Below are 13,859 nucleotides of genomic sequence, written 5' to 3'. Positions count from 1 at the left end.
CTCTCAGTAATGAAGACTCCAACAATGGTGAAAGAGGGAGCCCAATCTTTGCTAGAGAGTGGAGGTGGGGTGAGGAGGACAGGTTGAGCCAGTCTCTGCTATGAAGCTTTGTGGGCTCAGACTAGTGGCAATGGAGCATCAGGCAGAAAAGCTGATGGTGAAAGAGAAGTACGCAGTGAGAGGAAGAGGGGCAACTGGAACATAAATATATTGTGGCGTGGACCCCAATCAATTCTAATCTAAAAGTGGCTCTGGTAGTTGAAAATCTTGTTGTTTTCATCCAGATATATGATTGTTTTAGAGTAAAAAAGGTGGTGGTGTTAGGGTGAATAAAGAGGGCTCCAGGAAAATTACTAGGCGAGCATTTGATTTGTGGCCCAGCAGATGTGAATGGACATCCTCAGACTCACTAAAAGTGCATCATATGAAAACCATTAATGAAAACTTGGGACAGGATGTGGAGGGCCCGCACTTCTCAGAAGAAAGCACATACAATATTTTATTTAGCAAAAACTGCATCCCAAAATGGTTTAAAAACTTTTAATACCAAAAGCGGACAGTATAATAAGTGACAAGTAGTTATGACTATAGTTAAGCTTGTCCAATGCTTTCCACTTTAACATCCTGCTTTCAGTTGCTTATAATTTTGTCAAACTATTTGTTTGGACAGATTTTCTATACTGGGTACCTGTATCAGGCTGAAAATTTAGAGAAAATTTCAGCAAAAATGGATCAAAATGAGATATGGGGAAAATAGGTTGTTTTGCCCATTGTAAATTCTTACAAGTTCACTGAGAAGTTCTAGCGCCCCTGTGCTTTCAAGCTGAGACTTTACGTTTTCAAGTGGCAGCCCTGTTGTAAGGGACGGTCCATTTGCAACCACTGTGAAAATTCATCCAAATTTGGCCAAATTATGACCTGCTGGAAATTTGTTTCTACATGTTCAGTAAAAACTTGCTAGAGTTTGGCAGCTAAATTCTCAGAAGATTCAGCCTGTAGTGCAGACAATCCAGCCCAGGACTGCAGGGGCTGAGGATTTTCCATATAAATACTCCTCCCAGCTGCCACAGGCTGCTGCAGCATCGGATACAGAACTGAGTTGGGAGACATTCTGGCGCTCTGAATGCGCCCCCTGCTGGCACCCAAGCAGCAAGCAGGAGAAGGCAGAACCAGCCTGACTGGAATGCAGAAGGGTGAGGAACAGAGAGTGGTGGAATGGGACTGGCAGCTGAGGTGGGGTGGAAGCCTCCAGGGCAGAAGGGGTAGCAAACGAGATTTCCCAGGATACTACAGGCTGGTTGGTGTCCCACTGATCCCAGATAAAAGTCAAAGAAAGATCAACTTGGGATGCAATCAGTAAAGACACAAAGGATGGTAGTATAATTAAAGCCAATCAACATGCTTATGGAAACCAGATCTTGTCAGACAAGCTTGATATCCTTTTTTGATGAGATTACAAATTTGATTTGATAAAGTAAGTGTTGACATTATATATCTAGACTTCATCCCACATGGCATTCTGATACAAAATCAGTACTATACAAAATCAATGCAGGCCATATTAAATGGATTAAAATTGGTTAACTGAAAGATCTCAAAAGTTTTTAATTGGGAGCCATCATCCAACAGTTGGTGTTTCTAGTGGGGTCTGCAGTGATCTGTTCTTGGCTCAGCACTTATTCATTATCTTAATCCATGATCTGGAAGAAAACCGAAAATCATTGTTGGTAAAGGTTGCCGATAACAAAAATGATGGGGACAGATGATTTATACAGACTGACCAAGATTGCATGGTAACGTGGGGCTATATGAACAAGCAGCATTTTAACAGCCAAATGAAAGATCATACATCTATGAACAAAGAACGAAGGTCATGCTTACAAGATGAGAAACTGTATTCTAGACAACAGCAACTCTGAAAAGGACACGTATATCATGATTAATTTCAAAGCCATGGCCCAAATTCAGCTATTTATCCACCAACTGAACATGAGCGCCCAGTGCAATGTTGTAGTTAAGAAGGAAAATATGATCCTTGCATTCATAATCAAGGGAACATCAACACAAGCAGCACTGGTGAGAACATTACTAGAATGCCGTGTCCAGTTCTGCCATCTTCACTTCAAAATGGATATAACAAAAATTGGAAAGGACTCAAAAAAGAGCTATCAGAATGATTTCATGTCTGGAAAATATACCTTATAGTAACAGACTTCAGAAGTTCAATCTATTAAATTTATCCAGGAGACAGTTAACAGATAATTTGATCACAGTCTACAAGTACCTACATGGGGAAGAGATTTCTGATTGCAGATGGCTCTTGAATCTAGGGCACAAAGACATAAAAAAGTTGCACAAAATACCTTACTTCTGGCATTTCCTAACTTTTGAGCGCTAGACTTTGCAAGAATCATGTTCTAATGCAGGCATATTTTTGTATATAATAAGGCATAAGCTATGAACAAAAGTAGTTGTGAATCAGTATGGTGAATCAGTTGCTTTTCCAGAAACTAGAAATATATACAAGGTGTAATTGTGAAAAATCACATGCCATGGAAAATTTATTAAAAGCAAGCATTAAACTTGGTCTCCATAGATTATGATTATTTCAAAGTTTAAACTAAATCTTATAGAGCCTTTAGGCATGGAAATGGTATTAAAGCTTAGAAAAGAAATACAATCACTTTAAGTTAGGCCAAGAATATGAAAGAAAGGTTTTCAAGTGTATTTTCTTTTTTTTTCTTTGCTATTAAAAGGAAGAAAAGCAATATTAAAATACTTCTCAGTGTGGAAGACTTGAGACATTCAAAGGGATTGAGAGGGATCTGATGACCATTGCTAGGTTCTAATCATTCATTTAAGCAATTCCCCTGATTCTTTACACCTAATTAAGTTAAGGTACACACAAAATATTTCTATTGGCTTTTGAAAAGCCTAAAAGGAATGTCTTTGTATTGAAGGCTGGAGTCAAACTAGCAATATACCCAAAAACTGTAAAGTAACTGAAAAACAGACAGGCAAGCACTGCTGTTGTGCCTCCTCAATGTAAAACATGAAAACAAAAAGAGTCAAAGGTTTGGGTAAACTGAAAACTAAATGATTTGAAACACCATCTGGAAGATTTTGCATCTGTTTAGATTCTTCATGGTGGTTTAGCTGATGAGAAGACAAGCCAATGGTAAAGGAGCTTTATTTAGACAAATATAGACTTGCTTCTCAAGAAGAGATGAGCTATTTTCTCCTCCAACAATAACAAACATGTTAATAGAAGACTACTGGCCTGCAGCGTCACTAGTCATAAAAGGTCTCTTGCAAAGACAAAAATGGAGCTTGTGCTTTTTTCTGATGTATATAGATGGACTGAAAGTTTCTCTCTCATAAAAACCAAGTAGAAAAAAATTTTCTTATTAGAAATTCATGCATTCTAGACCTTGGAAAACACTATGGCAAATAGATAACTGATGAAATTACTTCACAAAAGATTAAAAATTTGCCCAATTGAGAAAGTCTGACCAAACACTCTTTCCTATTTAAAACTCTATTTTCATTAATGCCTATTTAACTCCAACACTTAACACTTGGGAGGGGGACAAAACACCTATCTTTAGCTAAAGGTACAAACTATCACAATATCCATCCTTATGAAGTCCTCCAGCAAAGCCAGAGAAAAACATTCCTGACACTAAGGTAGATAAACAAGAAAATAAAAGCTTTCAAACCTTTAATACATCATGAAGCAGCAAAGAAAAAGTCAACCCTGATTATTAAAAAAGCTTCCCACAGGTCACCACTAATACTTCTCTACAGAAGAGAAACAGCATCATCTTCTGATTCATGTAGCCTGCTGCTTCCAAGCTGTCCACACTTACCAAAACCAAACAGCTGTCTTGGATCACCAGAGCGAATATTAGCCTTTTACCAATGGACGTGTTTGTTAAGCAACACTCCTGCAACACAGCTCGTTTGTACATGGAATTTTCAACCAAAACCTAGGGCATTCTTAATAAATAAAATCAATTTACTTGATCTGTGTACTAACTGGTAAGTGATGCTTATGTTTACATCATTTTGAGATTATCTGAAGAGCCCTGAATAGGTCTCACTTTAGTATTGTGATTTTATGATAGTTTCCTCATACACAACAAGATACTATCAACCTTTATTTGAAAAAAGGAATTGCTCCTGGTTGCAGCAAGTCTTCAAAATCCAGATCCTGTAACTTTTGAATACATTTGTCTTAGTTACTCATTCTGGATGAGAAAAGTCCACTTGCCTAAATACCTACTTGTCAGCAACCAAATCTCAAAACTAACAGACAGAGAAGCAATGCGACATAGAACTTCAGTAATCCTGTACTATTCTATGGTAACTAGAAACATGATGGAGAAACAAGCTGCCTTTGAACAACGGGCAGAAGGGGATGACTGATCTAGGAAAATCCCATATTGGCTACTGTCATTTTTTTTTTTAAATTGTGCTCATGAAAGGGGAAGTCCTCTATGTACCAACAGAGCAGCTTCCTCATGTGAAGAAGCAGTGCTAGTCTCCTACACCATGACCCCGAGGAAACATCACTGAGCGCGAAATAATAGTTTATTCCCCATGGCACACTCAGTCTTCCAATTGACTATTATGACCATCAAGGGCTGCTAGTTAGTGCCAAGTGTGGAGCCACAGCCCTGTTCACGGAGAATTGGACTGAGATCGAACTCCTATCACCTGGGCCACACAATCACATAGTAATATCATGGGCAATACCAAACTGAGCTAAAGCTGAACCAGTAACCTATAGGTAAAAGCATTTGTATACCTCTTTCTGCCCCAAGCCATACAGTACCATTTCCTATTCTGAACGTTCGCATATGCAACAGTTACCACTATGTCATAAGACCCAGCTGCAACATGGTTACGTCATGATTCCATTTTATAGTCTAGATGTAATGTGGCTGTGTTCTAGCCATATTCTGAAACCATTCTACAGCCCTACTCTGACCCTCACTGTAACATGGCTCATTTACATGGTTTAAAAAAGAATTCTACAATTTTCTTCTGCAGCATGGAGCATTTGCAGGTTTAAACTAGTGTAAATGGTGGAATCTCTATACCTTGAAGCCTTTAAATCATGATTTGAAGACTTCAGTAACTCATCTAGAGGTTAGGAGTCTATTACAGTGGATAGTGGAGTGGGTAGCTGAGATTCTGTGGTCTGCAGGAAGTTAGACTAGATGACCATGATGGCCCCTTCTGGCCTTAAGTCTATGAGTCTATATTTTAACCATATTCTCATAGATTCATAGAGTTTAAGGTCAGAAGGAATCATTATGATCATATAGTCTGACTCCTGCACAATGCAGGCTACAAAACCTCACACACCCACTCCTGTATTAGACCCCTAATCTATGACTAAGTTATTGAAGTCCTCAAATAATGGTTTAAAGACTTCAAGGTACAGAGAATTCACCAACAAGTGACCCATGCCCCATGCTGTAGAGGAAGGTGAAAAACTCCCAGGGCTTATGCCAATCTGCCCCAGGGAAAAATTCCTTTCTGACCCCAAATATGGCAATCAATCAGCTAAACCCTGTGCATGTGGGCAAGATTCACCAGCCAGAAACCAGAAAGAATTCTCTGTAGTAACTCAGAACCCACCCCATCTAACATCCCATCACAAGCCATTGGGCATATTTACTGCTAAGTAATCAAAGATCAGTTAATTGCCAAATTAGGCTGTCCCTTCATACCATAGTTAAATATAGCTAAAATAGATAACAGTATAAGAGGAAATTCACTGACTGTTGGTGGTTATTGTCACAGGTCTCAACACTGCGTAGTGATGAGGACATCAACTTGTAGCAATGAAGCACAAAAAGGAGAAGAGAACTGCAAGGATAACTTTTATGGGTATACTGACCTTATATAGAAATTTTAAATGGATTCTATCTTGATGAGCTTTAAAGTAACTTTTACTCTACTGAGATTTAGATTTCAGAAGGCAAACTGTCTGAGCTATTGTCCAGTTCCAAAACAGGAATGTTACTGTAATTGTTTGCAAGAAAAATAAGATAATTGATTCATTTCATCATTTCCACTCTTTCCTCTGCTAATCTAAAAATAGACAATCTTCCTAGGAAGCCTCATCTTCCAGGTCAACAAGCCATCTGAGGGAAGGTGGACAGAAACCTTAGGACTGATCACCTTGGGTAGAGGAAGTCATATAATCATACAGGCCACTCCAGTCTTTGACTCTCCCTGCACCTGAAGAAGGCCCACTAGCAAGAAGCACTGTGCCAGCAGACCACCACCCTGGCTCCTTGTGACTCTGTGTTACCCCTATCTGGTATTCAGAAAAAAAATCCGTTTAATGTTGTCAAAACAAAAGGAGTTTACCACTTCAAAGATCTTGCCAAATTGGGAGAGAGTGCTAGATAAACCACAATTTCTGCAGCAAGAAGTTGGTAGCAGTGCTGTACGATCAGAGCAAGAAAAACAAGGAGACCCACAGAGACTTGAATTGCTTGTGCCTCAATCTAGCCATCAAAAAGGACAAGTCACGGGCAAACTCTCACCATATGAGGACAGTTTTGAAGAGTATGTCAAAAAAGAATCTTGGTAAACAAAGATTTGGATATCTTCACACACTGGTAAACTAGATATCGAATCATCATTGAACATGGATGGAAAAATGTGGATGATTAACTACTTTCTGTATTCTTCAAGGGTCCAAAGGCATCTGAGCTTCTACAAAGACCTTATTTGTGCTTGTACCAGAAGAGCTCACTGCACAATCAATTGTGTCTGTATCAGAACAATCGTCCCTGCACAGAATTGCCAACGCAATGAAGACTGTGGTAACCCACACTCTCTCAACAGAGATCATGATGTTGAACAACAGAATGATAATGATGTTGACTGGAAGTGTCACCAGCATTATTACATTTCAGTACCATCTTTACAAATTTATTATCAGATTTTGTTTCATCCTTTACATTATTGTTGTGATGCTTTGCATTGTGATGCATAAAGAAATCTAATTTTATGTCTTGAAATAATACATAGTCTCATTAAACTAAGTTGTAATTTTAACTAGTTGATGGTATCATTGTTTATCCCCATTTCTATGGTAATGGCACCACTTGACAGTTCTGCATCATACCTCATTTTAAAGTAAATATAATAAGCTTTCAAATGATGTATAATGTGTTTCTGTAGAGAAGGTACATTAAGTCGACTAAATTGGTGACATCTACCGCTCACCCAAACTAAATAGGTACTTCTTAAGTCAGTCCTGCACTCAGTGAAGAAAGTTTCTTACTCCCTAGTTGAGATTGAGAAGATGAGTGGGCTTTTCCAAAGGAGTCTATACATCCTGCACCCTGTGTTTTAAAGTACATCAAGAAATGGACCACACATTTTTTGTACCAATTCAAGTCCAGTCCTGTTGGTCTCCACATTAGGCTCACGATCATTTCTACTTTGTTGTTTAGTTCTTGTAATGGTAACCAAAGAATTTTATTGGCAAACCCGGTTTTCAAGTTGCTGGCAGAGTGCAGGTATTTAAAATGTTAACACCATATCACATTATCTTCCCTCTTTTGTATGGACAGAAGTACCCTTTTACATCAACATGCTCATTATGAGAATCATCCAACCAGGTTTCATTTCTGCCACTAGATCTTAATCCCCTTCACTTAGTTACACAGTATAGTCTTTGTTATGAACAGACACAGTTTAGTCAGGAGAAATAATGGACAAGAGCAGCCACAGCTCACATCAACCTTATCGGGCCAACCACATAATAAATTGAACTTAAAAAGATCACTGGGTTCTCCAGCCTCACTAGTAAGCAATCTATTTCCCACAGCAGCTATGCCCATTCTACTGTACTGAAGTATGTGCTTATTTATTCTTTATTATAGTTTTCCAGGGTGGAATCACGTCAGTAGGTAATTATGACCATAGCCAAGTTTATATTTTAGTCTGTTAGAACATCACTCATACCACATCATTAGAAAAATATTCTACTGGAAATCATAGCCCAGGTTGATGCAACTGCAGTTCAGCAGGACAATGTCAGAACTGTAGCTAAGATACAGCATTTAATTGTAAAGAGGCTTTAATAACTGGAATTGTGATTTAAATATGCAGTGGTGAGCAGCATTTCTTGTGACCTCTGCTGGCAGCTCTTTTTATTTTATTTGAATTAGGATAATGAATTGAAGACTGCAATGGAATACGGAATATGGTCTAAACATGACAGTATATCAATAAAAGCACTTCAAACAGATTTTAAACATAATAAATAGTTAATTATGCAAGGAGCTGCAACCTTGACAATCTGACAATGCAGGTTATTCAGGATGCAAGAAATATACCCCATCCCTGGACTGAGTGTGAAATCAGATTTGCACATGGTTTGGGGGGGTGGGGGGAAGGAGAATTGAATTTTGTTGAGTTATCCAAAACCTTAAGTGTTTAGTCCAGAAAATGTTACAACAGGGAAGGGCTTAATTACACATTTTTTTAGCAGCTTCCCGGTGAACATGCTCCATATTTCCTGACTGCCTGAAACTATTATCCAACCGTTTTTCCTCCAAAAAAAAAATTATGGTGACGAGTACATCCACACCAACCATGCGGCATCAGCAGCTCCAAACTTTTTAATTAATGGCACTAAACTGATTACCACTTATCATACTGTCAAGTGCAATAAAGAATGGATGGTGGTAAACAGTGTTATGTATCCAGCCTTTGGGTCATTTTTAATGTAAGATGCATGTTCAGGATACAAGTGAACAAAGCAAAGACAGACTATATATAGTCAGATTAAATATACAGTACACACAAAAAATATATATCCACCAAGAAGGCACATTGGCTTCCTCCAGAGTCACTGACATCAACACCATATCTCTCTCTGAGACTTAACCAAAGCCCACTGATGCCAACAGCAAGACTCCCAAATGACTTCAACAGGCACTGGATCAGGTCCTGTACAAGTGTTTTACATTATGTGCACATGCTACACGTGGTTCAGACTTACTTTGTAATTTATAATCCTTACAGAATGGTTTATGCTACTCTGTCCTCCATTTCTGATTTAATGCCTAAAAAGAACTCTTGCTGCAGAAGCGCCAGATTTAGGTAAGGGTTTTGTAGGCTTTTTGGTGAAGGAGGTAGGAGAGACGGGGATTTATTTAAAGTAAGCTAGTAGCAATACTGTGATAAACACTAAACACAGAAAGATGTCCATGCACTGAAAGAACTGGAAATCATGGAGCAGTCCTCCCTCCCCCCGCCCCCCCCTTTTTGGCACACCTTTTTGGCAATGAAATCAAAGGTCCTATAAAAGTCCTTCTCTTATCTACCCTGCTTACCAGCTAAGTAATCTCTGTATGGGATTTCTTTCACTCACATGTTCTATTCATGCCACACAATGTGTAAAATTACATTTTTGAAAGTTTAAGAAAAATGCATGCAGTAAAACTTCAAAAATGAAAATTAGCTTTTGCTGTCCCCTAGTGGCATTGTATTTTGTTTCACCAACATGATCAAAGGACATGTTCAAATCAAACGTAGGTTCCATGGACTACAGCAGGTCACACATCATAAGAAATTAACAACCAGAGGGGTTTGATTTCACAAAGAGTACCTTCACAAATATTTCATATTTGCTTAGATGGTTTGAACTAAAACCTCTAGGAAACACAGGGTTCTTCAAGATCTTAAAATCCATATATTTCTGAAGACCTCATGAAAAGCCTTTTGTCATATTATAAAGGATATTACCACAGTATATTTCATTATTTTGAAACTCACCCTTATTGAACTGTCCAGACTTTAAAAGCTTATCTACAAAATGCAACTGGCCAAAACATCTTCTAGTACCATTAGATACAAAGCAGCACACCTCATCCACTGAGGAAACAAAATTGCTTTCAAGTAAATCAGATTGAAAAAAAGAGATACCAACTTCACTATAAAGTAAAAGCATTCCTGCATATCTCCTGATTTTATTTTACTTTTTTTAGTTGTGGGAGGGTGGATGTTATTTAACCATGGATCAAAGATGCAGAAAGTTTTTCTTCTTGACTTAAATATTTATTTTTCTATAAACATAATAATTTGATTTCAAAAGTAAATATAACCTGAAAACAAGTTTTAATTACAGATGACACAGAGCCTCCTAATTACTTGAGATATAATTTAATTTTCATTCCTTGCAATTATGCACTCTCATGGCCCATGAAACTTTCTCATTATCTCTAACCTCATTAATGGTGATTATTAAACTGCAGTTTAATTTGTATTAAGTTTCTAGAGACAATACAGGCTTCTCACATACTAGCACCACCCAGTGAATACAGCCAGCATTCCCTGCTCAACATTTAGAGTAGATTAAAAAAAAAGCCAACTGTTTTCAGTAATCATCCTTTTTTGAAATTTGAAGTGCACAGCCTATGTTTGAAGTTAAAGTATATTTCACAATTTATTTTCTACATTTTTTTCCCAGTATAGTCCCAATATGTATGTTTCTCTAGGCTGTCATTTCTGGCTCAGTAAACCTATCTTTTGCAGGATATAGGAGAACTGGGCAGATTCGCCCACACTGAAAACCTACTGCAGGGCAGCTTTATCATTAATCTGTGGCTAAGATTAGGAGTCAACCACCACATGGTAAAGCTTTTCCTACAGAAGGAAACTGCACTCTTCAAATCACAGCTCTGCTAGCAAAAATATCTAAAGACTGTTTCTTATCATCCTTCCCTTGATATTTCAGTGAAGCTTAAATACAGGCTACTGAAAAATTCATCTGAAAGCGAGATCCCAAGGAGGGAATGGTGAAGTCAAGGGACAGTCAGTCTGTATAGCAGATGGAACAGCCTCTCAACAAAGAAACAGGCTGTCTGCTCCCAACATTCAGTCAAGCTCTATTCAGACTATCACTACCCGATCACAGAAAAAGTCTCATTTAAAAGAGGCTCTCTGAAAAGGCACCTTTTGTACACTGGGAAGTTATCTCCACTGCATTAGAATTAAATTCCATTTCCTTTTCCCTTTTTAATAGTAGTGATAACAACATCGACACTTGTACAGCTGTTTTAGTCTCCACAGTGCTTTAGAAGCATTCCCCATAGCACCAGTGTGAGACAAGTCATCCCATTCTACAAGTGGGGAAAGTCAGGCACACAGAGGCTGACACACTTCGGGCAAGTCACTTAATACAGTTGTAGTTTCTCAGGAGTCCTTCTAGAAGCTACAGTTACATAATAATGCTGAATTTACTGTATTTTCTTGTCCTTGACAACATTGTGATGCCACAACACAGGACGACTCCAAAGCAGGCTCAAGTTCAAGGAGAGGAAGAACTGGATTACAGCCGTCCATATATTTTATTCCCATGCAGAGACCCAATAACGACAGCTAGATCCCTCAAGTCTTTGCAGCACTTAGTCCCAAACTTATATATACTCAAGAGATAACAGTGGCAGGGGCATATCTAAATGTAAGCAACATTTAATAGTTTATAAAGAGTGCAAATGGTTCAATTCATAACCAGTATTTCCAAAAGCAAGTTAAAAACCCATCACCCCCTTCTAGAAGGGGAAAATAGGTGCACACTAATAATACAGTCTGCAGGTTTTTTACAGTGGAAAATGTATCACAAATATAATGATTTTCCCATTTGTCCGTGATGTGTCTGTGATTTTAATAAACTCACCCTTTCAGTAGCAGTTCCTGTTCTGCGGAGCTAGGTCCAGCTTCCCACTCCCCATCATGATGGAACCTGAGCATTGCTGCAACCCCATGCACCAGGTGGCGGCACCGAGAGTGGGAAGCCAGGCAGGACAGGAGCTGCAGAAGCCACTGCTATGGGATAAGCGTGGAGCAAGTTTGCTCTCCATCTCCACCACCACCTCACTTGGGGCCCCTCCTCATTTGTCATGGCATTTTTTTAAAAATAAAAAAAAAAATCATGAAATCCATGACTTTACTCAATTTAACATGACTGCTCTGTGATTTTTTATTTAAAAAAATGCTATAACAAATCTTCAGCACTAGTCAGTCTGAGATGCAATGCCCCCTCTAAAGTCTGTATATTTTTTTTTAAGTTTTTAATCTACTGAATTTTCACACAAGTAGGTATTACTCACATGGTTCTTGCAAGATATTACTTTAGGGAGCAAATAATTACTCTAAGTTGTTCCTATTGCTAAGAATAGGATTATATTAGAAGTTGGGAATGTAAAGGTTTTTAGACAACAACCTACTTAATGACATCAGAATTTTACAAATGAAAACAAGAAACACTTCATCAATTCCTTTCAATTGAATTTAATGCCACTGGAAGAAAATGCCAGCCCTAGTGATTAAAATCTTATTTACCTATAGAACAGGTACAGGCTAAGCTTCCCCACATCACAAATGAGCTTCCACTCTGCCTGGCAGGACCACCTCTCAGGATGACAAGACAGTTCAGTCTCTCAACTATTCAACTATGCATATTTGTGCTTTTTTGGTATCTACTAAGAATTGATTAAGGCAAACTCACTTCACATAAGCTACCAAATAGTCTTTAGGTGGTAATGGCTGTTAATCCCTTCTGACCTGTACCTAGCTGATCAGGTGATTCGTTTTCTATCCTATCATCAATACATATAGCCATCTACTGCAAACACTGAAATGCAAATCGTAATTAAACATGTACCTGGCTGTTCTTCCCACTCTGTGAATGTACGTATTTGCATCCTCTGGACAATCAAACTGAACAACCCAGTTCACTGCAGGGAAATCTGTGTCAAGAGAGAGAGAGAAAGATGTTCAAGTTTTAACTCACGGGTCTCATACCCTTCTATTCAACAGCAACATTTTATTTTGGAGTACTATTCCGTGAAAGCCATCATTCAGATCAATTTATAGAAATTGCCTGTGAACAAGCTCTCTGAATTAAAAATTAAATTGAATGTATCAGCATATCATAAACAGCTATCCCCTTTGTCAAAGGGAACTAAAATTAATGGTGTCTTCATTTTTAAGTCATGACAGCACACTGAATAGAACATAATTTCACACTTGACAAGGACAGACAGATGCTGTATCTTACAGATAATAAAATGCCCTGGCATTTCATGATTAAATAAAAGGATTTGACTCACTTTTTATGTACAATTTCAATTTACTACACAATCAGAGTTTTAAATTAGCTGTGGTCAGATGCTACTACTATATCTATTCAGGTATTAAAACATCGTTATCTATTTCAATGACAGCAAGGAGGAGGATGCTAGGTAAGACTGAACAGTCCACACTGAAAGGCAATCAAGGAAGAAAATTTCAAACTTAATGCGGCATTCCAGGCTAAACAGCAGCAAAACTCTGTTGCACTGTGTAGAGTAAATATTTACTATTTGATTATGACTCTGGTTACAGGATAAGCAACAATTATACCTATAACTATTTCTGAACAGACACATCCAAATAAATTCCTTAGCAGTGAGGACCAAACAGTATAAAAGGTAGGGATGGTAGTCCTGTGTTCTGTCTCCTTCCTCTTCTACTCTGTTGGAGATGAGACGATATTTTGGGCCAGTTAATTTTGCTGCTGAATGTTTGAGCCCAACTTCCAATGCCAGAGAATTGCAAATGAGTTGCTGAAAGCACTTTGAATAACAACTTAAAAGTGATCAGGTGTAATTAAGTATGAAAAAGTTATATTCTAAGAGGCAAAATTGCCATGAGAAAATATAAGGTAACAGCTAATACTCTTTCCTTCTAACAAAAACTAGCCAAAGGAAAGCAAGACTTACATAAAACTATTTCCATCAATAGGAATCTTTTTGTTCTTGCCTCAGTGATCGTTT

The 13,859-nt window shown here is 38.1% G+C and overlaps 1 protein-coding gene across 5 annotated transcripts in view; it reads right to left on the bottom strand.

The window, feature by feature from the left end:
- The window catches only part of DDX10 (DEAD-box helicase 10), a 349,421-nt gene that overhangs the window by 303,696 nt on the left and 31,866 nt on the right, over window positions 1-13,859 (bottom strand). For all 5 annotated transcript variants that reach the window (XM_067562817.1, XM_067562818.1, XM_067562820.1 and 2 more), the window contains exon 9: window positions 12,707-12,791. In XM_067562817.1, the coding sequence (XP_067418918.1) occupies window positions 12,707-12,791 (85 nt within the window). The remainder of the gene's footprint in view (window positions 1-12,706; window positions 12,792-13,859) is intronic.

This window comes from Emydura macquarii, unplaced genomic scaffold (assembly GCF_026122565.2).
Source record: "Emydura macquarii macquarii isolate MOO-44397 ecotype Brisbane River unplaced genomic scaffold, CSIRO-AGI_Emac_v2 contig_2473, whole genome shotgun sequence".
NCBI classification, from domain to species: domain Eukaryota; kingdom Metazoa; phylum Chordata; order Testudines; family Chelidae; genus Emydura; species Emydura macquarii.
This window is presented reverse-complemented; position numbering and strand designations above follow the sequence as displayed.